Source organism: Macaca mulatta, chromosome 19 (genome assembly GCF_049350105.2).
Source record: "Macaca mulatta isolate MMU2019108-1 chromosome 19, T2T-MMU8v2.0, whole genome shotgun sequence".
NCBI classification, from domain to species: Eukaryota; Metazoa; Chordata; class Mammalia; order Primates; family Cercopithecidae; genus Macaca; species Macaca mulatta.
The window spans coordinates 9171230-9197871 of NC_133424.1; the positions used below are offsets into that span (position 1 = coordinate 9171230).

The window sequence follows — 26642 nt, forward strand, 5'->3', positions numbered from 1 at the left end:
GGGGCTGCTGGGAAAGACGCGGTGTGGTCTCGCGAGACAGGAGTAGGCGGGGCTAGGATGTCCTATAAAGTCTCTCGACGAAGCACGTGACTTCTCTCCGCCAGACAGCCGCTGTGCCGCCATCATGGACACCAGCCGTGTGCAGCCTATCAAGCTCGCCAGGGTGAGGTGGGGGCCCGAATTTGGGGGCAGGGGAAGGGAGTGGAGGAGCCGAACGGGCCAGGTCTGAACCCAGCTTCTTTCCTCCAGGTCACTAAGGTCCTGGGCAGGACCGGCTCTCAGGGACAGTGCACGCAGGTAATCGGGTGGGGGCATTTGGCCGACTGCCGGGGACCTAAACCGCTACCCTGTCCTAATCCCTGCCAGCCGGAATCCGGGAACCGATGCTCATTTCATCCCAGGGTTCTGATGGTTCCCTTTAACGATCTGTGTTTTGGGCCCTACACGTTCTCTGAATTCGTATCTCCTTCCCACTTCGCGGTGCCTTTCCGCGGCTCGCCCTAACTTCTTCCTCCCCTCCCTGGTGGGGACCCGTAGGTGCGCGTGGAATTCATGGACGACACGAGCCGCTCTATCATCCGCAATGTGAAAGGCCCCGTGCGCGAGGGCGACGTGCTCACCCTGTTGGAGTCAGAGCGAGAAGCCCGGAGGTTGCGCTGAGCTTGCCTGCTCGCTGGTGGGTGCAGAGGACACCCCTTTGATAAACCCTTGGTTGGTGGTAGGGAGGCTTCGTTAAGCCCAGGGTGAGAGGGTTTGGGAAGCACAGTCTACAGAGACTGACCAGAGGGAGGCGGGAGTTTGCCAATTGCTGCAGGGCCTGTCAGCATCTCATGTTTGGTTCTGTTTACAGGGTCTTGGATGTTGGGTTCGACCACTTGGCCGATGGGATTGGTGTGTCACAATCTGCTCCTTTATTTTTTGCCCGCCACGCGGAATTGAGATGCTCCTTTAAATAAAGCGTTTGTGTTTCAAGTTAACTTGGGTTCTTGTCTGGGTTATGCGACTAGGGTTTCTCTAGTTTTCTTGAGTGGTTCCCAGGTGGTCACCGATCCTCCTCACTCAGGACATCCTGGCCGTGGGGTCTTGCCAAACGAAGCTTTTCTTTTTTGAGGTGGGGGGGTCGTATTTGTATATGTGCACCCTCTACCCCGAACAAAACACAAGCGTAGTAGGAATGTTTTATTAGCAAAGAAGTTTCAGAGAGTGGGTGAAACAGGGCTATATCACTCCTTGGTCCCCACCTCATTTTGGTGGGGCCAGGGTGAGCCCCTTCCTGTCACAGTCACCCCAACTGAAATTGCCTTTCTCTTCGGCCAGTGTTAGCCTCTGAGCAGAGGACCCTGGACCATTCTGTGCGCCAAACACTGAGCTGACTGAGGAGGAGATCTCCCCACAGCTAGGTGTAGTGAGCCAGACGGGGCAGCTCACTGAACCTGGGGGTTCTCTCCATTGTCGCTGCATTCTCCTTCACCAGGTGTGGCTGTCTGGGAGCCAGGGGGTGACTCGCTCTGGAGAGAGGGGAAAAGAGGGGGGCCTGCTGCAATCTCCTTAAGGCAGGAAACGTGGGATTCAGCACCAGCCTCACCTAGTGGAGCCAGGCTGCCTGGTTTGTATCCTACCTGTGCCCCTTCTGACCTGGAAGAGGCGCTTGACCTTCCTCCCACATCTCTTCCAGTGAGGCAAGTATAGGTGTTCCTCAATTTACAATGGGTTACATCCCGGTGAGTACATCATAGGTTGAAAGTATTGCAAGTTGAAATGTATTTAATATACCTAATCTACCAAACACCACAGTTTAGCATGGTCCATCTTTAGCCTGTTCAGAACGCCTTAGCCTATAGTTGGGGAAACACGTTTAACACAAAGCCTGTTTTAATGAAGTGTCGAATGTCTCATGTAATTTATTGAATACTCTGCCAAAGTGTGGTTTCTGCTAAGTACACATCGCTTTCACACTATCATGAAGTCAAAAAATTGTAAGTGGTACCAGGCACAATGGCTCACACCTGTAATCCCAGCTACTTGGGAGGCTGAGGCAGGAGAATTTCTGGAACCTGGGAGGTGGAGGTTGCAGTGAGCCGAGATTGTGCCATTGCACTCTTGCCTGGGCAACAAAGCAACTGTCTCAAAAAAAAAAAAAAAAAACAAAAATGAGCTGGGCATGGTGGCACATGCCTGTAATCCCAGCTACTCAGGAGGCTGAGGCACAAGAACCACTTGAACCTGGGAGGTGGAGGTTGCAGTGAACTGCGATTGTGCCACTGCACTCCAGCCTGGGTGACAGAGCGAGACTCTTGTCTCCAAAGGAAAAGAAAAAAATTATCTGGGCATAGTGGCACGTGCCAGTAGTCCCAGCTACATGAGAGGCTGAGGCAGAAGAATCGCTTGAACCCCGGAGGTGGAGGTTGCAGTGAGCTACAGTCGCCCCACTGCACTCCAGCCTGGGTGACAGAGCAAGACTCCGTCTGAAAAATAACTAAATAAAAAATTGTTAGTGGAGCCATGGTAAATTGGGGTCAACCTGTACGGGATGGGTGGGCTGATACTTTGATTATGAAAGTGCTGAAACATCCTGGCACTTGCCATCAGAGTATAGTGGTGCTGGGGGCCAATGTGTTCTGCAAACTCACCCCATCTCCAGTTCTGAAGCTCTAGACCCGCTTCCCCTGCCTGATGCCAAAGGTCTCCTTTTTCCTTTTTTTCTTCTTTTTTTTTGAGATGGAGTCTCGCTCTGTCGCCTAGGCTGGAGTGCAGTGGCCGGATCTCAGCTCACTGCAAGCTCTGCCTCCTGGGTTTACGCCATTCTCCTGCCTCAGCCTCCCGAGTAGCTGGGACTACAGGTGCCCGCCACCTCGCCCGGCTAGTTTTTTGTATTTTTTTTTAGTAGAGACGGGGTTTCACTGTGTTAGCCAGGATGGTCTTGATCTCCTGACCTCGTGATCCGCCTGTCTTGGCCTCCCAAAGTGCTGGGATTACAGGCTTGAGCCACTGCGCCCTGCCTTTGTTTTGTTTTGTTTGTTTGTTTTGTTTTTTTGAGACAGAGTCTCGCTCTGTTGCCAGGCTGGAGTGCAGTGGTGCAGTCTCGGCTCACTGCAACCTCCACCTCCTAGGTTCAAGTGATTTTCCTGCCTCAGCCTCCCAAGTAGCTGGGATTATAGGCACGCGCCACCATGCCCAGCTAATTTTTGTATTTTTAGTAGAGATGGGGTCTCACCTTGTTAGCCAGGATGGTCTCAATCTCCTAACCTCATGATCCACCCGCCTCGGCCTCCCAGAGTGCTGGGATTGCAGGCGTGAGCCACCGCACTGGGCCCCTTTTTCCTTTGATAAGAGCCTCCCTGGCAGTAGGTAGCAGGAGCCCAGGCATGCATGAAAGGTCTTAGCTAGGTCTCTGTGACCTTAAGTTGCTTCCCCCTTTGAGGCCTCAGTCTCATGACCTGGGGTAGTGTCAACCTCACTGGGGTTTTGCTGCTTTCACATCAAATCCCAGCCCCTGCCAGGCGCTCTGGTTTCACACCTGTAATCCCAGCACTTGATGCTGAGGCAGAAGGATCCCTTGAACTCAGGAGTTTGAGGCTGCAGTGAGCTCTGATCACGCCACTACACCCCAACCTGGGTTACAGAGTGAGACCCTGTCTCCAAAAAAAAAGCCACATAGGAGAATCTAGACACTGGTTCTGCACCCCTGGTGCCACTTTTGGGGAGCAGAAAGGGAGGCCTGGGGCATATTTACTATCCTCTGCAGACTGAATTTGCAGCTGGGAAGGCTGGTTTCTCCAGAGCTGTGCTCACCTGGGTTTCGGGCTGGCCCGAGCTCAGGTGGGCATGTAGCAAAGCGGCCACCTCATCCTGCTCAGCCTCCAAGGCGATGGCCAGGGCACTGGTGCCCTCCTGTTGAACGTTAGGGACAGTCAGATCCCTGAGCCAAGCCATGGGCACCCCCCAAGATGCCAGCCCCATTGTGGGGTCTTACATTGTCCAGGATGGCAGGATCGCAGCCTGGCTGGGCGAGCAGCAGCCGCACGGTGTCCAGGCGCCCATACTCGCTGGCGCACATCAGCGCGGTGGCCCCATCTGCATCCTGCGCATTCACGTCAGCTCCACACGCCAGCAGGGATGCCACCATGTCCTGTCGGCCATGGCTGATGGCCAGCATGAGGGCTGTCTGCCCCGTCTGGGGAGTGGGGAAGAAGAGGGGACAGGCTGGGGTAGGCTCAGGGAAGGAAGGTCACAGACAGGTTGACTCCCAAAGTGGAAGTGACTGCTGGCTGAGAGCCACAGTGGGGGCGTCCACGCACCTGACTGGCCTTGGCATTGACGTCGCCCATGCAGAAGAGTCTCTGGACCACGGCCATGTCCTCCTCCTCCCGCCCCACAGAGGTAAGTGCAGCCAGCATGAGGGCTGAGTAGCCGGCTCGGTTCTGGCGGTTGACCTCGCAGACCCCTGGGAGAGAAAAGGGGGCTGTCCACGGAGATGCCAACACCGCGGCACGACTTGATCCACTCAGCTACCTGCAAGCCTTGGGCACGGCACCTGCATATGGGGTGGTCTCTTCAACGTTCTCCCCACAATAGCCACGTGGTTCCTGCCTCATGAGGGTGTTGCTCAAATATCTATTCAGTGAAGGACCTTCCTATTTCATCTTTTTTTTTTTTTTTTTTTTTTTGGAGACGTAAGTTTCGTTCTGTCACCCAGGCTGGAGTGCAGCGGTGCGATCTCAGCTCACTGCAACCTCCGCCCCCCGAGTAGCTGGAACTACAGCATGTGCCACCACGCCTGGCTAATTTTTGTATTTTTTAGTAGAGACAGGGTTTCACCATGTTGGCCAGGCTGGTCTCTAACTCCTGACCTCAAGTGATCCACCCACCGTGGCCTTCCAAAGTACTGGAATTACAGGCATGAGCCACTGGCCCAGATCTCCCTATTTCAAATCAGGCAGGGACTTGGTTTTGTTTGCAGCTGTATCCCTCAATACTTAGAATGATACCTGGCACATAGTACATGCTCAGTTAAACATTTGTTGACTAAATAATAAAAGGATATGTTTATTTTCATGGCCACCGCCCGCCAAGCCACCATCGTTGCTCCCCTAAAGAACAGTGCCAGCCTCCACCCTTGACCCTGAATCAACTTCAGGTTCCACACAGCAACCAGGAGCAACTATTTTATTTATTTAGAGACGGAGTCTGGCTCTGTCGCCCAGACTGGAGTGCAGTGGCACAATCTCAGCTCACTGCAACCTCTGCCTCCCAGGTTCAAGCGGTTCTTCTGCCTTGGCCTCCTGAGTAGGCACACGCCACCACACCCAGCTAATTTTTGTATTTTTAGTAGAGAGGGTTTCACCATGTTGGTCAAGCTGGTCTCAAACTCCTGACCTCGTGGTTCACCTGCCTCGGCTTCCCAAAATGCTGGGATTACAGGCATGAGCCACCACGCCTGGCCAGGAGCAACAATTTAAAATGAATTTCGTTGCCAGGGCAGTGGTGGTGGGCACCTGTAATCCCAGCTACTCGGGAGGCTGAGGCAAGAGAATCACTTGAACCTGGGGAGCGGAGGCTGCAGTGAGCCAAGATCACACTACTGCACTCCAACCTGGGCGACAGAGTGACACCCTGTCTCAAAAAACAAAAAAACAAAAAAACTGCCAACACCTTGATTTCAAACTTCTGGCCACCTGTTGTTTGAAGCAGGTCACAGTGATACTGTGATGGCAGCCCTAGGAAGCAAAACAGCCTGGTCAACGCTGCCTGTCCTGAATGAAATACAAATGTGAGCTCAGTTTCCTCTGGGATCAGTTCTGTTACCATCCTGGCCCCTGTTCCTCCCAGTGCCTGTTTGGATGACATTTCCTGGAGTGGCTGTTTTAATCCCTGTCTCCTGCCATTCTGAAGGCTCTGAGAATTGAAGTAGTTTAAGGAAATGAATGGGCAGGAGGGGCATATAGTGAGGAGACTGGGGAAAGGAGCGGGGTCGGAGTCATGAGATGGATACCCTAGTGAGGAAGGAGAGCTGAGATGAGGGACTGGGGAGTAAAGAGTTAAGTCAAATGACAGCAAAAATGGCGGCCAGGCATGGTGGCTCACGACTGTACACCCAATGGTTAAGGAGGCCAAGGCAGGAAGATCGCTTGAGGCCAGGAGTCTGAGGCCAGCCTGAGCAATATAGTAAGACCCCCATCTCTTAAAAAATTTGGCCGGACACAGTGGCTCATGCCTGTAATCCCAGCACTTTGGAAGGCCGAGGCGGGCAGATCACGAGGCCAAGAGATAAAGAGTCAACATGGTGAAACACCGTCTCTACTAAAAATACAAAAAATTAGCCGGGCGTCGGTGGTGTGCACCTGTAGTCCCAGCTACTCGAGAGGCTGAGGCAGGAGAATTGCTTGAACACGGGAGGCGGAGGTTGCAGTGAGCTGATATCACACCACCGCACTCCAGCCTGGCGACAGAGCGAGACTCCATTCCCCCCCCCCGAAAAAAAAAAATTAGCTGGGTGTGGTGGTTCATGCCTGTGGTCCCAAATACTCAGGAGGCTGAGGTGGAAGGATCGCTTGAGTCTGGGAGGTTGAGGCTGTATCACGCCACTGCACCTCAGCCTCGGAACAAAGCTGTCTGTAAAAAGGGGTTGGGGGATGTTCCCTGTTGGGGTGGCATGCTGTGTGGGTGTCCATGCCTTCCACTAAGACACCAGTGTAAGACGTCAGGTGGTAAGGGGGGAGCACACAGAAATAACCAGAGTGCAGTCCCTGCAGGCTAGCCAAGGGACCCACCCATCTTCCTGCTCCCTCTCCCTTTTCTCTTGCAGCTACCCTTGGCCTTGCTTAACTAAAGAATCATCCTGGCCAGGCACAGTGGCTTACGCCTGGAATTCCAGAACATTGGAGGCTGAGGCAGGAGGATCACTTGAGCTCTGGAGTTCAAGAACAGCCTGGGCAACACAGCGAGACTTCATCTCTACTAAAAATACAAAAATTAGCCAGGTGTGGTGGACAATGCCTGTAATCCCCGCTACTTGGGAGACTGAGGTGGGAGGATCACTTGGGCCTGGGAGTTGGAGACCAGCCTGAGCAACATGGTGAAACCCCATACCTAAAAAAAAATTTAAAAGGAATCACCCTCTTTGTTGACTTCATCCCCTGGTTGTCTTCTGCTATGGCCCTTACTACCATTTGAAATCATTTGTGTTTGTACTTGATAATCCTCTCTCTACACTCTTGGCTCACCACCCCCACCACACACACACACTCAAAACTACACGTTCAGCCGGGCGCGGTGGCTCAAGCCTGTAATCCCAGCACTTTGGGAGGCCGAGACGGGTGAATCACGAGGTCAGGAGATCGAGACCATCCTGGCTAACACGGTGAAACCCCATCTCTACTAAAAAAAAATACAAAAAACTAGCCGGGCGAGGTGGCGGGCGCCTGTAGTCCCAGCTACTCAGGAGGCTGAGGCAGGAGAATGGCGTAAACCCGGGAGGTGGAGCTTGCAGTGAGCTGAGATCCGGCCACTGCACCCCAGCCTGGGCGACAGAGCAAGACTCCGTCTCAAAAAAAAAAAAAAAAAAAAAAAAAAAAACTACACGTTCCTGAAAGTTCTGGGGGAGCAGGCATTTATTCAACACACACTTGACGGTTTGCTGTGGGTCTGTCAGGCAGGCACGTAGGGTCAGGTGAGAGAGGGGTATGGAGAAGAGTTCATGACAGGCTGAAGGAGGATGACAGAAGCAAAGAGACAAGGGGTGGGGGCTGTGAAACAGCGAGGGCACAGGGGGTAACTGTCTCCATAAGGTCCAAGGATGACTGGACTTGGGGAATGGGAGCCTGTGAGCCCAGAAGCTGGGAGGTGAGGGTCGGGAAGTGGGGAGCTGGGTTTCTGTAAGGGGCACAACTATTAGTGACATCAAGGTCTGGGGCTGATGTTATACCTGTAAAGCTGATGTGGGGCAGAGTCAAGGTCAAGGAAGGAGAGCAGTCAGGAGGTTGGAGGGATCATGGGGGAGGATACTGAAATTGACAAGTGTCGGCCGGGTGGGGTACTCACTCCTGTAATCCCAGTACTTTGGGAGGCTGAGGCAGGCAGATCACCTGATGTCAGGAGTTCAAGATCAGCCTGGCCAACATGGTGAAACCCCGTCTCTACTGAAAATACAAAAATTCGCCAGGCATGATGGCACTTGCCAGTAATCCCAGCTACTCAGGAGGCTGAGGCAGGAGAATCACTTGAACCCATGAGGCAGAGGTTGCAGTGAGCTGAGATCACACCAATGCACTCTAGCCTGGGCAACAGAGCAAGACTCCGTCTCAAAAAAGGAAAAAAAAAAAAAAAGAAATTGACAAGCGCACCACAGTTCTCCCCACTTTCTCACTTGTAGTTCTCAATAATAACTATAGGCTGGGCACGGTGGCTCACTCCTGTAATCCCAGCACTTTGGGAGGCTGAGGCGGACAGATCATGAGGTCAAGAGATCGAGACCATTCTGGCCAACATGGTAAAACCCCATCTCTACTAAAAATACAAATTAGCCGGGCGTGGTGGCGGGCGCCTATAGTCCCAGCTACTCGGGAGGCTGAGGCAGGAGAATCACTTGAACCCGGGAGATGGAGGTTGCAGTGAGCCGAGATCACGCCACTGCACTCCAGCCTGGCAACAGAGCGAGACTCGGCCTCAAAAAAACAAAAACGACTATAGAATGCTTTAACCTATGTGGAGCCTGACCAACATGGAGAAACTCTGTCTCTACTAAAAATACAAAATTGGCCAGGCGCGGTGGCTCAAGCCTGTAATCCCAGCACTTTGGGAGGCCGAGACCATCCTGGCGAACACAGTGAAACCCCATCTCTACTAAAAAAATACAAAAAACTAGCCGGGCAAGGTGGCGGGCACCTGTAGTCCCAGCTACTCGGGAGGCTGACGCAGGAGAATGGCGTAAACCCGGGAGGCAGAGTTTGCAGTGAGCTGAGATCCGGCCACTGCACTCCAGCCTGGGCGACAGAGCGAGACTCCGTCTCAAAAAAGGAAAAAAAAAAAAAAATCATGCCTATAATCCCAGCTACTCAGGAGGCTGAGGCGGGAGAATCTGGGAGGCAGAGGTTGCAGTGAGCCAAGATTGTGCCATTGCACTGTAGCCTGGGCAACAAGAGCGAAACTCCGTCTCAATGCTCTGGAAATGCAATCTTGAGATAAGGAGGAACTGGCTGGAACAGCCTAGGCTCTGTTCCTGTCCCCATCTAGAAACAGGTTGTCCTTTAATGCGTTAGCCCAGCAATTCCTGTTCCCCAGGGTATAAACCTAGAATGGGCCGCTTTCCACCTGCAGTGCAAGTGGGGCACCTGCAGACCAGATGCCATCCATCTTGGGCAGCCTTCCTGAGCTTTGGGGGATTGCTCACTGTCAGTCTTAGGCTTCTGCTGTCCCTTGCTGCCTATCTGTAAATAAGGAACCTGCTTCGTGTAACTCGTTATGTGAATGAGTATTCTACCTTACCAGACTCGGGCAGGTAGGAAAAGCACATTCCAAGGTGCAATGGGCTGAAGGGGTAACCAGTGCACAGTGGACCTGCTTTGCAGCAGGGATTAGGCTGGAGGGAGAGAGGGAGAACTGGCCAGGAGCTAAGGTTCAAGAAACAAGGAGCGGCCGGGCGCGGTGGCTCAAGCCTGTAATCCCAGCACTTTGGGAGGCCGAGACGGGCGGATCACGAGGTCAGGAGATCGAGACCATCCTGGCTAACACGGTGAAACCCCGTCTCTACTAAGAAATACAAAAAACTAGCCGGGCGAGGTGGCGGGCGCCTGTAGTCCCAGCTACTCGGGAGGCTGAGGCCGGAGAATGGCGTGAACCCGGGAGGCGGAGCTTGCAGTGGGCTGAGATCCGGCCACTGCACTCCAGCCTGGGCTACAGAGCGAGACTCCGTCTCAAAAAAAAAAAAAAAAAAAAAAGAAACAAGGAGCTACTTGAGGTCAGAGGTAGAAGCCGGAGAGGCAGAGTGGGGAGGGGTCTAGTTAGTGACAAGATGCTCCAAGGTAGGGTTTGAGAAGGAAGAGGGGTAAAGGTCTGGAAGTGGAGAGCAAGAACAAAGGGCACACCCAGGTACCTCCAGGCCCTGGATTCCAGGGCATGAAAGAGGAAACAGCTCCTGAATGCAGGGGCATTAGTGTATATGACAGCAAGCAAGTATAGGCAGAGCGGAGATGGGTGAGAACCAGGAGAGGGTCTGGAGAGGCCGAGCCAAATGGGAATTAGAGGCTGGGCACACTGGTTCACACCTGTAATACCAGCACATTGGGAGGCCTAGGCAGGAGGATCACTTGAGGTCAGGAGTTCAAGACCAGCCTGGCAACATGGTGAAACCCGTCTGTACTAAAAATATAAAAATTGGCCGGGTGCGGTAGCTCACACCTGTAATCCCAGCACTTTGGGAGGCCAAGGCGGGCAAATCATCTGAGGTCGGGAGTTCGAGACCAGCCTAACCAACATGGAGAAACCCCATCTCTACTAAAAATACAAAATTAGCTGGGTGTGGTGGTGCATGCCCGTAATCCCAGCTACTTGGGAGCCTGAGGCAGGAGAACAGCTTGAATCTGGAAGGCAGAGGTTGCAGTGAGCCAAGATTGTGCCATTGCATTGTAGCCTGGGCAACAAAAGCGAAACTCCATCTCAAAAAAAAAAAAAAAAAGCCGGGTGTGGTATGCGCGCCCATAATCCCAGCTACTCAGGAGGCTGAGACACAAGAATCACTTGAACCTGGGAGGTGAAGGTTGCAGTGAGCTGAGATTGCACCACTGCACTCCAGCCTGGGCAACAGAGCGAGACTCTGTTCAAACAAACAAACAGGGCCGGGCACAGTGGCTAACGCTTGTAATACCAGCACTTTGGGAGGCCGAGGCAGGCTGATCAGTTGAGGTCAGGAGTTTGAGACCAGCCTGGCCAACATGTTGAAACCCTGTCTCTACTGAAAGTACAAAAATTAGCTGGGCATGGTGGTGGGCGCCTGTAGTCCCAGCTGCTTGGGAGGCTGAGGGAGGAGAATCGCTTGAAACCGGAAGGCGGAGGTTGCAGTGAGCAGAGAGATCGTGCCACTGCACTCCAGCCTGGGCAACAGAGCGAGACTCCATCTCAAAAAAAAATAAACAACAACAACAAAACAAGTAAGGATTCAAATGCAGGAGATAAGGGGGCCAAGGAGCCTGAGGCCTCTTGTGGTGACCAACGATGCCAACTCCCCTGCCACAGCCACAGCCCCCTTTAAGGCATGAGATGCCCAAGAAATTCATTTAGATTCATTCAGTGTCCCCTGTCTCCGACAATGGCCCAGCTTCCAGAGCAGCTGTATCCTTTCCTAGGTCATAAAGACTGCAGGGATGGGAGGGATCTGTGTGTTTAGGGGGTTCGTGGCAGGCAGTGGGACCCACCTCAGCCTGCAGTTAGTGCCAGAGGTGCCCAAAGGCTGACTCAGAGGTTTCTGAACCTGCAGGAGGGCACCTGGAGGGAGGGGGCTCCTGGTGGACAGCAGTTTGTTTACCGCCCACCAGACCCTTTGTGCCCAGTTTATTGGGGCAAGCAGCTGGAGGTGGGTGGGGCAGAGTGTCCCATCCCAGGAAGGAGTCAGAGCCCCGCCTGGTGAGTTCCTCCCCTCCAGGCTAGACACTGGGGCTCAGGAACTCCGTGAGTGCTCCGGCTGGAGATTCAGGGACAGAGCACATGGTGGCCATTTACTGATCTCCTACCACCCGTATTATCATAGCTACCCAGGGAGGGAGGCCTTGCCAACCCCATTTCACGAGTAAGATTAAATAATGCCCCTAAACTGAGGTTTACCTAAGCCCAGAGCTGTTTATTCCCTCCAGCTGCAAAGTGGGAGGAGCCTCAGGGCAGAACTAGAGGTATGGTGGGGCCAAAAGGTCTCTTTTCCTTTTTTTTTTTTTTTTTTCCAGACGGAGTCTTGCTTTGCGGCCCAGGCTGAAGTGCAGTGGTGTTCACTCTTGGCTTACTGCAACCTCCGCCTCCTGGGTTCAAGTGATCCCTGCACCTCAGCCTCCCTAATAACTGGGATTACAGGTTCCCACCACCACGCTCTGCAAGTTTTTTTTGTTTTGTTTTGTTTTGTTTTTGTTTTTGAGACTGAGTCTCACTCTGTCGCACAGGCTGGAGTGCAGTAGCACAATCTCAGCTCACTGCAACCTCTGCCTCCCAGGTTCAAGCTATTCTCCTCCCTCAACCTCCTGATTAGCTGGAATTACAGGCATGTGCCACCACACCCAACTAATTTTTGTATTTTTAGTAGAGATGGGGTTTTGCCATGTTGGCCACGCTGGTCTCGAACTCCTGACCTCAAGTGATCTGCCCACCTCAGCCTCCCAAAGTGCTGGGATTACAGGCATGAGCCACTGTGCCTGGCCCAGAGGGCAGAATGCCTTTCAGAACCCAGACAGGAAGAGGTTTAAAACCTGAGGAGATTGACTGGGTGCAGTCACTCACACCTGTAATCCCAGCACTTTGGGAGGCTGAGGCAGGCAGATCATGAGGTCAGGAGATCAATACCATCCTGGTCAACATGGTGAAACCCCATCTCCACTAAAAATACAAAAATTAGCTGGGCGTGGTGGCGCACGTCTGTAGTCCCAGCTACTCGGGAGGCTGAGGCAGGAGAATCGCTTGTACCTGGGAGGCAGAGGTTGCAATGGGCCGAGATGGCGCCACTGCGCTCCAGCCTGGTGACAGTTTGAGACTCCCTCTCAAAAATAACATAACATAACATAAACATAACATAACATAACATAACATAACATAACATAACATAACATAACTCGAGGAGGAGTGGTGCCCTGTGCTGGCAGCCATTCTCTGCTTTCATCTCCAGAGTCTTTGAGCCTAGGTCGGCCCCCTGCCCTCTCCTCCCCTATTTCCTCGTGTCCCACCCACCCTCCCTTAGCTCTGACCCGTATTCAGGAGCAGGCTTGCGATGGCCAGATTCCCGTGGGACACACTGTAGTGGAGGGCCGTGTTTCCGTTGCCATCCGTCAGGTTCACCACGTGCGCCAGCAGCTCGGGTCCCAGGTGCCTCACCCCTTCCAGCATCCTGGCCACGGGCTCCGCCTGAGAGCGCCGCTGGCTGGACACTCGAAACCACTCCTGGGCCACGAGGCGCACTGCACCCTGCCGGGATAGGGGCGAAGATGACGTCAGCGATGTTGGGGGAGTTGGAGGGGGTACTGGGAAGAGACCCCTTTGGCGTTTCCAGGCAGGGAAGGAAGGTCACTCCTCGCCCCGGTGGGGAGCCATGCGGACCCAGATGGAGCGTCGGGGCCACACCCCTATGGGAGGGCAAACATGCGGGGAGGGGGTCCTTTCCTTCTAGGGAAGATTTTGCGGGAGAAACTGGAATGGGGAAAGGCAATGAGCGCTTGCCCCTGGGGAGTCCGGGAGTGGGGCCGGGGCCGGGCCTCTTTGGGGAAACCAAGGAAAGATCGGTGCTGTCCTGGGAAGGAGATCCCTTCGGAGAACCCGGGATAAGGCCAGATGCCTGGCGGGAAGGGATGGAACCCGGTGCGCTCCCCTAAGTGGGTGTCAGAGGTTCTTGGAGGCACCCGCGCCACTCCCTGGTGCTGGGCTCCCGGGGCACTCACGCCGTCGCGGGCTACTCCGCGGGGCCGGCTCAGCTGCCGCTGCAGCGCTGCGCACGCCTCCCTTAGACGCGGGCTCAACTCACACCTGCAGAGAACGCCAGGAAAGGCTCAGGATGGATCGGAGGCAGCGCCGACCAGGAGGGGAGCAGCTGCCTCCTCTCCAAACTCCTAGCGAGCGCCGCTCACCTCCCCTGTGCCACCAGCTGAGGCTCTGCCTCCGCCTCGGGCTCAGGGTCCCGGATGTCCCCGCCGCTGGGAGGGCCAGGGGTGCCCGAGTCGGATTCCCCGCCGCTGTCATCCCCGGAGCCTGAGGAGCTACCCGGGGGCTCGGCGCCACCGTTGTCGCTGTCGCCATCGCTGTCGCTGGCGTCCTCGCTGGAGGAGCTCTCGTACCTGGGGGCAGGGTGGGAGGCGTCTGCTAAACCTACCCTGTGGGCTGGTTCTGGAGACCTGCGACGTGGGTGTGGACGTTCCCATTTTATAGATGAGGAAACTGAGGATTTCCCAGACCACGCTGCCAGCAGAGGGGCAGAGCTGGGGTTCCAACCCCAGTCTATGTCCCGGCAGAAGATGCCACGGGAGGGGAAAGGCGCTCACTCTCCGTTGAGGACCCCAACAAACTGCAGGTTCTTGGGTCCGGAGCTGGGTTGGGCACCAGCGGTGCCGTCTCTCTTCTTCATGATGGATTTGAGGATGCCTGGCGGGGATGAGATGAGGGCACTGAGTTCGAGTCCGGCGCCCAGCAAGCCAGGGCCCAGCGACGGGGTTGGGACTCACCCGCGGGCGCCACGGCCCTGTCTCTGTCCGTGGATCCGGGCGAGCTCTCCTGAATCAGGGAGGGCACCTCCGCCGGGGACTCGGTCTGCGCGGCCTTTTCGGCACAACTCCACAGGGTCTGGGTGGTGGCCTCGTGCAGCTGGGCCCCCACCTCTGCCTCCTCCGCAGCCTCGCGGGCCTCCTCCAGCTCCCGCAGCCGGCCCCGCAGAAGTTCACTCACCCCGCGCTGGTGCTCCAGGCTGGCTCGCAGCAGCTCCAGCTCACGCTCGGCGACCGCGGGCAGCCCCAGCAGCGCCTCGGTCACCCATGCATCTGCCTCAACGGTCTCGGGGGCAGCCTCCACGCCGGCCTCCCGGGTCTCCGGCACGGCCTGGGCACCCGTTTCTCGGGTCTCGCGCACGGCCTCGACAGCCACCTCCCGGGTCTGGGGTGTCCCATCGAGACTCCCGACCGCCCCGTCGAGGACCTGGAGCGCGCCCTCGCTGCGCCCTGCAGCCAGGCCGTCTGGGCCGTCAGCCCGGGGGCTGGCCTTGGCACGGACGCCACGCTCGGAGGTGGCCAGGCGCTCGGTAAGCCGCCGCAGCTGGGCGAGCTTGTCCGGGCGCGTCTCAGCCTCCCAGTCTGGCTCGGACTGCGCGCGCCCGGCCAGCAGCCGCGCCTTCTCAGCACGCAGCGTGCGCACCTGCTCCTGCAGCTCGGGCAGCGCTCGCGCCTGGTCCTCGAGCTCGCGCAGGCGCCTCAGCGCCGCGGCCATCTGCTCGCGTACCAGCTGCAGTTGGGCAGGGCCGGGCGAGGCAGGGGCAAGGTTAGGGGCGGGGCTGCTGCGGCCGGACACTCGTGGGCTGCGAGGGACCCCGCGGCCGGGGCTGGGCGCGCGCTCGTGTGCCTGCGCCAGCTCCAGCCGTCGGCTGGTCTCCCGAAGCGTGTGCTCGACGCGCGGGTTGCGCACGGGCGCGCGCGGCGACATCAGGGGCTCGGAGGGCGCGCCCGGGGAGAGTACGCCCGGTGCTCCACCGTCGTCACTGGCCAGGGACTCGCTGGATGTCCAGGCGCCTGGGCTACGTGCGCCCGCGAGGCCGGGCCGGGGCGCGCGGGGACGGCGCGCGGGCAGGGGTCCAGGGACGCGGCGGGCGGCGGGGCCACGCTCCAGCTCCTCTATGTACTTGAGGAAGTCCAGGTCCAGGTGGAAGCCATAGGGCGTCTCCACCAAGTAGGGCGAGCTCGGGCTGCGGGCGCCCCCGGTGGCGGGGACCGGGCACAGGCGGGGGCCGCCCAGGTCTGGAGGCACGACGGGGGCACGGGGAAGGGGCATCAGAACAGGGAGACCCGGGAGATACTAAACAAACCGAGCGTGTCCCCCACCCATGCCCACGCTTCACACCTATCTGTACCCAAGTTTTCACTCAATCGCACGTTTAATGAGCGCCTACTGTATGCTAAGCACGTTTCTAGGCCCTGGGGACAAAGCAGTGAGCTAGACAAACATCCCTGTCCTCCTGTAGAAAGCAGATAAGCATCCTTCTAAACCATACCTAAGGCAATGATAATAATAATGGAATAAACGGAGGAGGCGCTACTTAGCCTCTGGTTGCCAGGGAAGCTTTCCCGTGTAGGGGACTTTCCTGTGGAGGGGAGCCCTGGCCCGGCGTGGTGGTTCGCGCCTGTAGTCGCAGCATTTTGGGAGGCCGACACAGGCGGATCACCTGAGGTCAGGGGTTCCAGACCAGCCTGGCCAACATGGTGAAACCCAGTCTGGGCTAAAAATAAGAAAATTAGCTGGGCGGTAGTGGCGCGCGCCTATAATCCCAGCTACTCCGGAAGCTGAAGCAGGAGTATCACTTGATTCTGGTAGGCGGAGTTTGCGGTGAGCGGAGATCCCACCACTGCACTCCAGCCTGGGCGACAGAGGAGACCCTCTCAAAATAAATTAAAAAAAAAAAAAAACAACAAAAGGAGCCCGGGCCCGACATGGTGGCTTACGCCTGTAATCTCAACATTTTGGGAGGCCGAGGCGGGTGGATCGCTAGAGCTTAGGAGTTTGAGACAAACCTGGGCAACAAAGTGAGACCTCATCTCCAAAAAAAAAAAAAAGAAAGAAAAAGAAATAGCTGTGCATAATGGTGAGCGTCTGTAGTCTCAGCTACTCAGGAGGCTGAGGTGGGAGGATCACTTGAGCCGGGGAGGCAGAGGTTGCAGTGAGCCGAGATCGCACCACTGCACTCCAAACTGGGTGACAGAGTGAGACCCTGTCTCAAAAAAAAAAAAAAAAAAAAAAAAAAAAGGTTGGCCCAGGGGAAGCCCTGCAGGATGAGGAGGAAGCAGCTGGGAAAAGGTTTCTAGAAGAAAACAGCCCATGGAAATACCCTGGGGTAGGAGGGAGGAGGGCCAGCTGGAGTCACAGCCAGCTGGAGACCAGGGTGTCCCGAGCAGAGTAAAGGAAGGCAGGGGGAAGAGGAATGGAGGCACAGGGGCCACACTTTCCTGGTTTGAGGGCTACCTGGGGAGGGGGGTTGTAGTCCACTTGTGATTTGTGCCATAGGTGGGAGTTTTTTTGTTTTGATTTTTTCTTTGTTTGAGACGGAGTCTCGCTCTGTTGCCTAGACTGGAGTGCTGTAGTGCCATCTCGGCTCATTGCAACCTCTGCCTCTCAGGTTCAAGGAATTCTCCTGCCTCAGCCTCCCGAGTAGCTGGGACTACAGGCACGCGCCACCATGCCTGGCTAATTTTTGTATTTTTAGTAGAGACAGGGTTTTACCATGTTGCCCAGGCTGGTCTTGAACTCCTGATCTCAAGTGATCCCCCCACCAAGGCCTCCCAAAGTGCTGGGATTACAGGCATGAGCCACCGCACCCGGCCGTGATTGATACCATAGGTGGTTTAAAGCAGGCTCATGACATTGGAGAGGACCCTCTGGCCACTGGAGGGCTGTGTCCACACACACAGGCATCAAGCATTTCTCTGTGCATGCGCGCACACACATATCTCTTTTTGCACACTCACCAGGCAGGTTCTGATGCAGGGCAAACTTGGCCATGTTTCCTGCAGCAGCTGTCAGAGGCACCCTGCAAAAGGGGTGAGGGTGGGGCTGGGTGCTGTCCCTCTGGCTGGAGCCTCTGGGGCCTGCCTTTGAGTCTAAGTAAACAGGACCCAAGAGCTCTCCTCCACCCACCAACCTCCCTCCACACATGCCCTATCTTTCCTCTTCCCACAAGAGACCTTGAAACTTTTTTTTTTTTTTTTTTTTTTTTTTGAGACAGAGTCTCGCTCTGTCACCCAGGCTGGTGTGCAATGCTGCAGTCTCGGCTCATTGCAGCCTCCACCTCCCGGGTTCAAGTGATTCTCCTGCCTCAGCCTCCTGAGTGGTTAGGATTACAGACGCCCACCACCACGCCTGGCTAATTTTTGTATTTTTAGTAAAGATGAGGTTTCACCATGTTGGCCAGGCTGGTGTCGAACTCCTGACCTCAAGCTATCCGCCTGCCTCGGCCTCCCAAAGTACTGGGATTACAAGCATGAGCCACCGTGCCTAGCTGACCTTGAAACTTTGGATGGAATGAATGATCCCCAGGTGTCAGACATCAGCCTGCTGGGCAGGAGGAAGCAGGAAAGACATCAAGCAAAAAGAAGAAGATGACCAAGAAAACAAGGGTAGCTGGGAGTCGGGAAGGCGTTCCAGACCTGCTGAGTTTTCTGATAATCTCTGGGGAAAATTAGAAATGGATGCTCTATGTAGTGGTATGAGCCTTTAGGAAAGGAAGACCAGAGCTGGAAGCCCTTCACAGGATCATTAAAAACTCATCTGGAACCAGGTACCCTGGCTTATGCCTGTAATCCCAGCGCTCTGGGAGGCCGAGAGGGGCGGATCACCCGAAGTCAGGAGTTCAAGACCAGCCTGGCCAACATGGTGAAACCCTGTCTCTACTAAAGATACAGAAGTTAGCCAGGTGTGGTGGCGTGCATCTGAAGTCCCATCTACTCAGGAGGCCGAGGCAGGAGAATCGCTTGAACCCAGGAGGCGGAGGTTGCAGTGAGCTAAGATCGCGCCACTACACTCCAGCCTGGCAACAGAGCAAGATTCCGTCTCAAAAAAAAAAAAAAAAAAAAGATGTAATTGTCCATCTAAAGTTTTACCAAGGTCAGTTGTGAAACTCTTGCAGGAATGATGGGGAATTGCGGGCTGGATGCACCAAAGATCCAAATCAACAGATACTTGTCTCCCTGGAATGTCGCTAGTGGAGTGTCACAGGCTTGATCCTTGGCTCGTAAGTTTGTAATGCAAACACAAACACCTGGGTTGTCAGAGCTGTATTATTCATGAGGCTGTCTGGGAACGTGACTGTTTAGATGACACGATGGAGGCTGTAAGAGAGTGAGGAAGATTGGGCCACATATAATAATGTGATATTTAACAAAGACAAACATTGAATCCAGAACTTTGGTTCAAAAAGCACAGGGTGAAATCTCAGCACTCTGGAAAGCCAAAGCAGAAGGATCGCTTGAGCCTAGGAGTCAAGACCCACCTGGGCAACATAGTGAGACCCTATCTCTTTTTTCTTTTCTTTTCTTTTTTTTTTTTTTTTTGAGACAGAATTTCCCTCTTGTTGCCCAGGCTGGAGTGCAATAGCTCGATCTCAGCTCACTACAACCTCCACCTCCCAGGTTCAAGTGATTCTTCTGCCTCAGCCTCCCAAGTAGCTGGGATTACAGCCACTGCTACTACACCCGGCTAATTTTTTGTATTTTTAGTAGATACAGGGTTTCATCATGTTGGTCAGGCTGGTCTCGAACTCCTGACCTCAGGTGATCCACCCACCTCGGCCTCCCAAAGTGCTGGGATTACAGGCATGAGCCACCGTGTCTGGCCGCTATCTCTACTTTTTTTTTTTTTAAATAGCGAAACCACCAGCACAGTGGCTCATGCCTGTAATGTCAGCATTTTGGGAGATCGAGGTGGGTGGATCACCTGAGGTCAGGAGTTCAAGAGCAGCCTGGCCAACATAGAGAAGACTCATCTCTACTAAAAATACAAAATTAGCTGGGCGTGGTGGTGCACGCCTGTAATCCCAGCTACCCGGGAGGCTGAGGCAGAAGAATCGTTTGAACCTTAGAGGCAGAGGTTGTGGTGAGCTGAGATCGAGTCATTGCACTCCAGCCTGGGCAACAGAGCAAAGCTGTGTCTCAAAATAAATAAATAAATAAATAAATAAATAAATAAATAAATAAATAAAAGAAATGGCAAAACCCCATCTCTACAAAAAACACACACATTTCCTGGATGTGTTGGCATGCACCTGTAGTCCCAGCTACTCAAGAAGCTGAGGCAGGAGTATCTCTTGAGTCCAGGAGATGCAGGCTGCAGTGAGCTATGATCATGCCACTGCATTCCAGCCTGGGTGACAGAGCAAGACCTTGTCTCAAAAAGAAAAGAAAAGAAAAGAAAATGAAAAAAGAAAGAAAAGTAAAGAACGGGAGCACAGAGTGGGAAAGATGGGCTTTGGAAAGCCCATATGGAAAACCTTCGGGGAGGGGAAAGTGCCTATGGTGTGTCCTGCCTGATGACATGTAATCCCCATAGCTGGACACAATGGTGCATGCCTGTAATCCCAGCTACTCAGGAGGCTGAGGCAGAGGAATCGCTTGAACCCGGGAGGCAGAGGTTGCAGTGAGCTGAGATCGTGCAATTGCTCTCCAGCCTAGGGGACAGAGCCAGACTCCGTCTCAAAAAAAAAAAAAAAAAAGTCTATATATATATATATATATATATATATATATATATATATACACACACACACATATCCCCCATACAACACTTTGCATACTGCAAAGTAGTATTATTATTCATATTTTGCAGATGGAGAAACTGAGGCACAGAACAATTAAATCAGTTGCCTGTGGGAAGCACCCTCAGATTGGGCTCTGCCCATCTTCTGCGGACCCCTTGCCAGCAGGTCCCTGCCACAGCTTCTCACTGCCCCTTACCTGTCCAGTCCTCCACTGACAGGCGTCTGCCAGACCCAGTTCATCCTGTCCCTGGGCCACTGCCCATCTGGGCTAACCACATGGCAACACTCCCAGCCACGCCTTCTGGCTTCTCGAATCCCTGGTGACCACCTGTGTGCCTGATACTACCAAGCATTGAGCACCCACCAGCCCTCCTGACTCATTACCCTACTCCGCTGCTGGGGAAACCCTCACCCCACCTCCCACTTCTGTCTGGCCGAGGTCCGTGACCCCTCCCTTCCCACTCCAAGGCCAGGCAGGGGGCCCTTTCCAGTCCCCAAGCAGCTGTTTCCCGTCCCTTCACACCGGCTGCAAGGGGTGAGTCAACAGGCCAGTGGGTCATCGCAGAGGACAGCCAATGCCGTTCATCACTTGCTTTCAGGAAATTGCCAGGGAAGAACTGGGTTGTGGAAAGAGTCCAGATCAAGGGTTGGGGGGTCTGGGTCTGCTTCTCACACAGCTGGCTGTATGACGCAATGGGGTCAGCGTCCTCCTCCGGTGACCTGGTCACACCCAAATCCCAGGCCCTGGGATCTCAGAAGACAGCTGTGGGTCATTCCTAAGACCTAAACTAGCTGAAGCAGTTGGATCCAGAGGCTGGGCTAAGAAAGGAATGGATTCCTCCAGAATATCAAATAATAACAACACTTTTGACATTTACTATGGGCCAGCCTCTAGTCTAAGGAATTTATGGATATTTACTTTTTTTTTTTTTAAGAGGCAAGGTCTCACTCGCTGTGTCACCCAGGCTGGAGTCAGTGGCTCCATCATAGCTCACCGTGGCCTTGAACCCCTGAGCTCAAGTGATCCTCCCGCCTCAGCCTCCCAAATAGCTGAGACTACAGTAATGGACCTCTACACCTGGCTAATTCAGGCTAATATTTTAAATTTTTTGTTTGTTTGTTTTAGATGGAGTCATGCTCTGTCGCCCAGGCTGGAGTGCAGTGGTGCGATCTCGGCTCACTGCAACCTCCGCCTCCCAGGTTCAGGTGATTCTCCTGCCTCAGCCTCCCAAGTAGCTGAGACTACAGGTGTGCACCACCATGCCTGGCTAATTTTTGTATTTTTAGTAGAGACAGAGTTTCACCATGTTGGCCAGGCTGGTCTCAAACCAGGTGTGAGCCATGCCCGGCCTAATTTTATTTTTTGTAGATACAGGTGTCTTGCTATGTTGCCCAGGCTGGCCTCCAACTCCTGGGCTCAGGCAATCTCCCCAGTTCAGCCTCCCAGAGTGCTGGGATTATAGGCGTGAGCTACTGCACCTGATTTTGACTTATTTTTTTAAAATCCTAGCTAAATCCACTGAGGTTGGATTTCCTATGACCATTGTCCCTTTCCCTATTGTACAGATGGAGAAACTGAGACACAGAACAGTTTAGTGTTCTACCTGTGTCCTGTCATAAACAGGGAGAGGCAGGATTTAAACCCAGGCAGGTCTTCCAGAGTCCTTGCTTTGGCCACTACACTTGAATGCTTTCTTTTTTTTATTTTTATTTTTGAGACGGAGTCTCTGTCACCCAGGCTGGAGTGCAGTGGTGGGATCTCGGCTCACTGCAACCTCCGAGCCCAGGGTTCAAGCGACTCTCCTGCCTTAGCCTCCTGAGTAGCTGGGATTACAGGCACCTGCCACCACACCCGGCTAATGTTTGAATTTTTAGTAGAGACGGGGTTTCATCATGTTGGTCAGTCTGGTCTCAAACTCCTGACCTCGAGAGATCAGCCCTACTCGACCTCCCCAAGTGCTGGGATTACAGTCATGAACCACCAAGGCTGGACTTGAATGCTTTCTAGAAACAGCCCCTTCCCCTTACCAGCAAGAGCAGGGAGCCTTAGGGAGCTTGTCCCTCCCAGCCTACACCTGTGTCAGACTCTGTGGGTGTCCCTGATTGGGGGTGGACTGGAGTGGGGCGTGGAGCTGCCTTCCCTCTCCTCCGCTCCCTGCCCTGGCTGTCACGGCTAGATCCGGATTCTCTGCCTGAGACCCCCTCATTAGGCCGTCAGAGCCGACGCCATACGCCCCCTCTCCCGCCCCAGGGACTATTTTGGGACGTAGAGCTGTGATCACCAAACCGGAGTGGTGGGGGCCACGGCAGGCCAGTGAGGATCCCAGTCCTGGGGAGAGGGCGCCTTCCAGGAGGCCCTGAGTACTGGCAGCCCCTGATGTTTGCTGGGACTCTCAGACTCTTGAGGTGGGTGGGGGGGGGGTTGGTGACGGCAGGAAGGGGGGTGCTAAAGTCATCATCACCCGTCCACCCCCAGGTCTTCCTAGCGGCACAGAGACAGAGCAGTTTCCTACAGGAAGCGCCGCCGGGCGGTCCCATCCGCTACCCATTGTCTGCGGGTCCGGGGGCCGTGCGTCCCTCCCCAAAACACCGTTTCCGTGTCACGCTCCCACACCCAGCCCAGCGCGAGGGGCTGGATGGGGTCCCCAAGCCGCCCCGGGAAAGGGTCCCAGAGCCGGTTGTGGTATTAGGAAGCGAACAAGCCCCTCAGTGAGCTCCCGAAGGGCGAGAGGGGGGCGAGCCCACGCCTCCAGAGCCCCCCACTCTGCTCGCTACCCACCTGGGTCTCCCAATGTGGGAGGGGTCCCGGCCCGAGGACACGGCGCCCGCCCCGTCGCAGCGGGCAGAGTCCGCAGTGGGGCTGGAAACGCAGCGTAGCGCCGGGTCCCGGTGCGTCCCCGAATCCAACCTCCCAGGGATCCCCCATCCGTGTCCCCGCAAGCTGGCGATTTACCTGAAGCCGCAGCCCCAGCCGCGCCCGCACCCGAGCCCGCCCCCTCGAACTCCGGGGACTGATTATCAAGGCCCTCGCCCTAACTGACGGCCATGCCAGCCAACCAGCCCCTGAGGCCCTCCACGCTATCCAATGGGACGGTGGGGTGGGACAGGCAGGCGGGGCCTGGAATGTAGGGCGTGACTGGGGGCGGGACCTGGAGTGACGGTCGCCGAGCGCGGGCTGGTGGCATTTCTGCCCCAGCAGAGGTCAAGTCCCTGCCCAGCGCCGGGCCAAGGAGCTTGGATTTGATCCACAAGCCCGAGGGAGCCATGGGAGAACTATGAGTAGAAGAGTAACCCAGTGGGATTTCTGTAACTGGCATTTATTTTGCAGTGCCTGGGTGAAGTACCAGGACCCGGATCTTCCCCATCGCAGGGCCTCTGCACATGAGGTTCCACCTATCTGAAGTGCTTTTCCTTGCACCTGTACACGCAGGTACTTTTTGAGGCTCCCCTACTGTTTTTTGTTTTGTTTTGTTTTGTTTTTGTTTTTTGAGACGGAGTCCCAGGCTGGAGTGCAGTGGCACTCACTGCAACCTCTGTCTCCCGGGTTCAAGCTATTCTCCTGCCTCAGCCTCCCAAGTAGCTGGGATTACAGACACACACCACCACGCCCAGCTAATGTTTGTATTTTTAGTAGAGATGGGGTTTCACCATGTTGGCTATGCTGGCCTGGAACTCCTGACCTCAAGTGATCCGCCTGCCTCAACCTCCCAAAGTGTTGGGATTACAGGTGTGAGCCACCGCGCCCGGCCTTCACTACTTTCTGAGGTTCAGCTTTTGTGTTGCTGCCTGCTAAATGCCTGACACAGCCCCTCCCCACTTAGTATTTTTCTCATCACTCTATTTTATTAACCTAATAGCTACTTTTACTATCTGAAAAACAAAAGCAGACTCTGTTATTGCCAGGTACAGTGACTCACGCCTGTAATCCCAGTATTTAGGGAGGCATAGATGGGAGGATAGCTTGAGCCAGGAATTGAGACCAGCCTGGGCAACATAGCAAGACCTAGTTCTCAAAACAAAACAAAACAAAAAGACAAAAACAAAACACTCAGTTATTTATTTGGTTTATTTTTTAATTTAATTTTCTTTTTTTGAGACAAGAGTCTTGCTCTGTCCCAGGCTGGAGTGCAGTGGCGCAATCTCGGCTCACTGCAACCTCTGCCTCTCAGGGTTCAAGCGATTCTCCTGCCTCAGTCTTCTGAGTAGCTGGGATTACAGGCGCACACCACCACGCCCAGCTAATTTTTGTATTTTTAGTAGAGACAGGGTTTCACCATATTGCCCAAGCTGGTCTGGAACTCCTGACCTCAGGTGACCTGCCTGCCTCAGCCTCCCAAAGTGCTGGGATTACAGGTGTGAGCCACCATGCCTGGCTGGTTATTTACTGGTTTATCTGCTTGCTATCTCACTAAAGTATACGCACCAAGGCCGGGTGTGGTGGCTCATGCCTGTAATCCTAGCACTTCCTGAAGCTGAGGTGGGAGGATCATTTGAGCCCAGGAGTTCAAGACCAGCCTGGGCAACAGAGTGAGACTCTGTCTCTACAAAAAAAAAAAAAAAAGAAAGAAAATACAAAAAATTAATCGGACATGGTGGCACACGCCTGTAATCCCAGCTCCTTGGGTGGCTGAGGCAGGAGAATCACTTGAACCTGGGAGGCAGAGGTTACAGTTGTGCCACTGTACTCCAGGCTGGGCGACAGAGTGAGACTCCGTCTCTAAATTAAGTGTCAGCACCATGGGAATAGGAAACTGGTTTTGGTAACCGCTTTATCCAGTGACCCTAGCACACAGTAGATGCTTAATAAATGTTTGCTGAAATAATGCTTTTTTTACTTTTTTGAGACAGGGTCTCATTCTGTTGCCCAGGCTAGAGTGCAGTGGCACAATATCTCAGCTCACTACAAACTCCGCCTCCTGGGTTAAAGTGATCCTCCTGCCTCAGCCTCCCAAGTAGCTGGGATTACAAGTGTGTGACACCACGCCCAGCTAATTTTTTTTAGTAGAGACGGGCTTTTACTACTTTGCCCAGGCTGGTCTTCAACTCCTTGGCTCAAGTAATCCACCTGCCTTGGCCTCACAAAGTGCTGGGATCACAGGTGTGAGCCATAGCACCTGGCCAGAATATAGTAATATTTTTTAAATGTATTTAATATACGATACTTAAAAAAAAAAAAAACCTTGGCTATTTTAATTGGTTGATTCTTTCAGTTAAAACTGTGGAATTCTGTTGAGTTTCTCCACAGAAACTCCATTAGAATTTTTTTCTTCATTCCTTTGAGACAGAGTTTTACTCTGTTGCCCAGGATGGAGTGCTGTGGCAAGACCACGGTTCACTGCAGCCTTGAACTCCCAGGCTCAAGCAATCCTCCCACCTCAGCCTCCTGAGTAGATGGGACTACAGGCACGTGCTACCATGTCCAGCAGGTTTTTCATTTTTTGTAGGGACAGGGTCTCTCTATGTTGCCCAGGCTGGTCGCAAATTCCTGGGTTCAACTGATTCTCCTGCCTCAACTTCCTAAATACTGGGATAACAGGCATGAGCCTCCATTGGAATGTTTAAAAAAAAAATAAACTTTTTTTTTTTTGAGACGGAGTCTCACTCTGTTGCCAAGGCTGGAGTGCAGTGGCACAATCTCGGTTCACTGCAAGTTCCACCTCCCAGGTTCACGCCATTCTCCTGCCTCAGCCGCCTGAGTAGCTGGGACTACAGGCACCCACCACCACACCCGGCTAATTTTTGTATTTTTAGTAGAGATGGGGTTTCACCTGGCGTTAGCCAGGATGGTCTCAATCTCCTGACCTCATTATCCACCTGCCTCGGCCTGCCAAAGTGCTGAGTTTTCAGGCATGAGCCACTGCACCCGGTTCTAAAATATTTTTATTGTGGCCGGGCCCGGTAGCTCACGCCTGTAATCCCAGCACTTTGGGAGGCCGAGGCAGGCAGATCACCTGACGTCGGGAGTTCAAGACCAGCCTGACCAATATGGAGAAACCCCATCTCTACTAAAAATACAAAATTAGCCAGGCATGGTGGTGCACGCCTGTAATGCCAGCTACTCGGGAGGCTGAGGCAGGAGAATCACTTGAACCTGGGAGGCAGAGGTTGTGGTGAGCCAAGATTGCGCCATCGCGCTCAAGCCTGGGCAGCAAGAGCGAAACTCTGTCTCAAAAAAAAAAAAAAAAAAAAAATATATATATATATATATATGAAATTGTAAAATAAAGCATCCATAGATGCATACACACAGCCAGATTCAAGAAACCACATAAAACAAATGCATACTCTTTCCCTAAGCGGCCTGAGGTGATCTGGGAAAATGGTTCGCTATTCACTTGACCCAGAGAACCCCACAAAATCATGCAAATCAAGAGGTTCAAATCTTCGTGTCCACTTTGAGAACACTCATGAAACTGCCCAGGCCATCAAGGGTATGTATATACAAAAAGCCACGAAGTAG

General features: G+C 54.0%; 3 protein-coding genes across 19 annotated transcripts in view; 1 reads left to right on the forward strand and 2 right to left on the reverse strand.

The window, feature by feature from the left end:
• Positions 1-26642, reverse strand: part of CD320 (CD320 molecule) — a 101863-nt gene that overhangs the window by 19321 nt on the left and 55900 nt on the right. The gene's annotated exons all lie outside the window — the stretch shown is intronic.
• On the forward strand, positions 96-977 carry RPS28 (ribosomal protein S28). The gene is made up of 4 exons (NM_001193436.1): positions 96-163; positions 250-297; positions 538-676; positions 851-977. The coding sequence occupies exons 1-3, from the start codon at positions 125-127 to the stop codon at positions 658-660; spliced, it is 210 nt and encodes a 69-aa protein (NP_001180365.1). The 5' UTR covers positions 96-124; the 3' UTR covers positions 661-676; positions 851-977.
• The window catches only part of KANK3 (KN motif and ankyrin repeat domains 3), a 62000-nt gene continuing 36524 nt past the window's right edge, over positions 1167-26642 (reverse strand). The window contains exons 1-13 of one of the 17 annotated variants that reach the window (XM_077979788.1): positions 23136-23195; positions 19995-20116; positions 18531-18758; positions 17400-17461; positions 14400-15677; positions 14220-14319; positions 13809-14015; positions 13623-13707; positions 12936-13152; positions 4299-4444; positions 3974-4174; positions 3793-3891; positions 1167-1508 (exon numbers count right to left, since the gene is read on the reverse strand). In XM_077979788.1, the coding sequence (XP_077835914.1) occupies positions 1425-1508; positions 3793-3891; positions 3974-4174; positions 4299-4444; positions 12936-13152; positions 13623-13707; positions 13809-14015; positions 14220-14319; positions 14400-15677; positions 17400-17433 (2451 nt within the window). In that variant the 5' untranslated portion in view covers positions 17434-17461; positions 18531-18758; positions 19995-20116; positions 23136-23195 and the 3' untranslated portion in view covers positions 1167-1424. Of the gene's footprint in view, positions 2121-3517; positions 3892-3973; positions 4175-4298; positions 4445-12935; positions 13153-13622; positions 13708-13808; positions 14016-14219; positions 14320-14399; positions 15678-17399; positions 17462-18530; positions 18759-19994; positions 20117-20378; positions 20574-20705; positions 20800-22961; positions 23222-26642 lie in introns of those variants that run through there. The other 16 variants (XM_077979787.1, XM_077979780.1, XR_013409684.1 and 13 more) reach the window with 16 other exon arrangements.

Bases quoted from the DNA above. Each gene is read 5' to 3' on its own strand.
- RPS28 (NM_001193436.1), top strand. From the start codon at position 125: ATGGACACCAGCCGTGTGCAGCCTATCAAGCTCGCCAGG. The intron at 164-249 runs GTGAGGTGGGGG...TCTTTCCTCCAG, and splicing joins AGCCTATCAAGCTCGCCAGG to GTCACTAAGGTCCTGGGCAG. The intron at 298-537 runs GTAATCGGGTGG...GGGGACCCGTAG, and splicing joins CTCAGGGACAGTGCACGCAG to GTGCGCGTGGAATTCATGGA.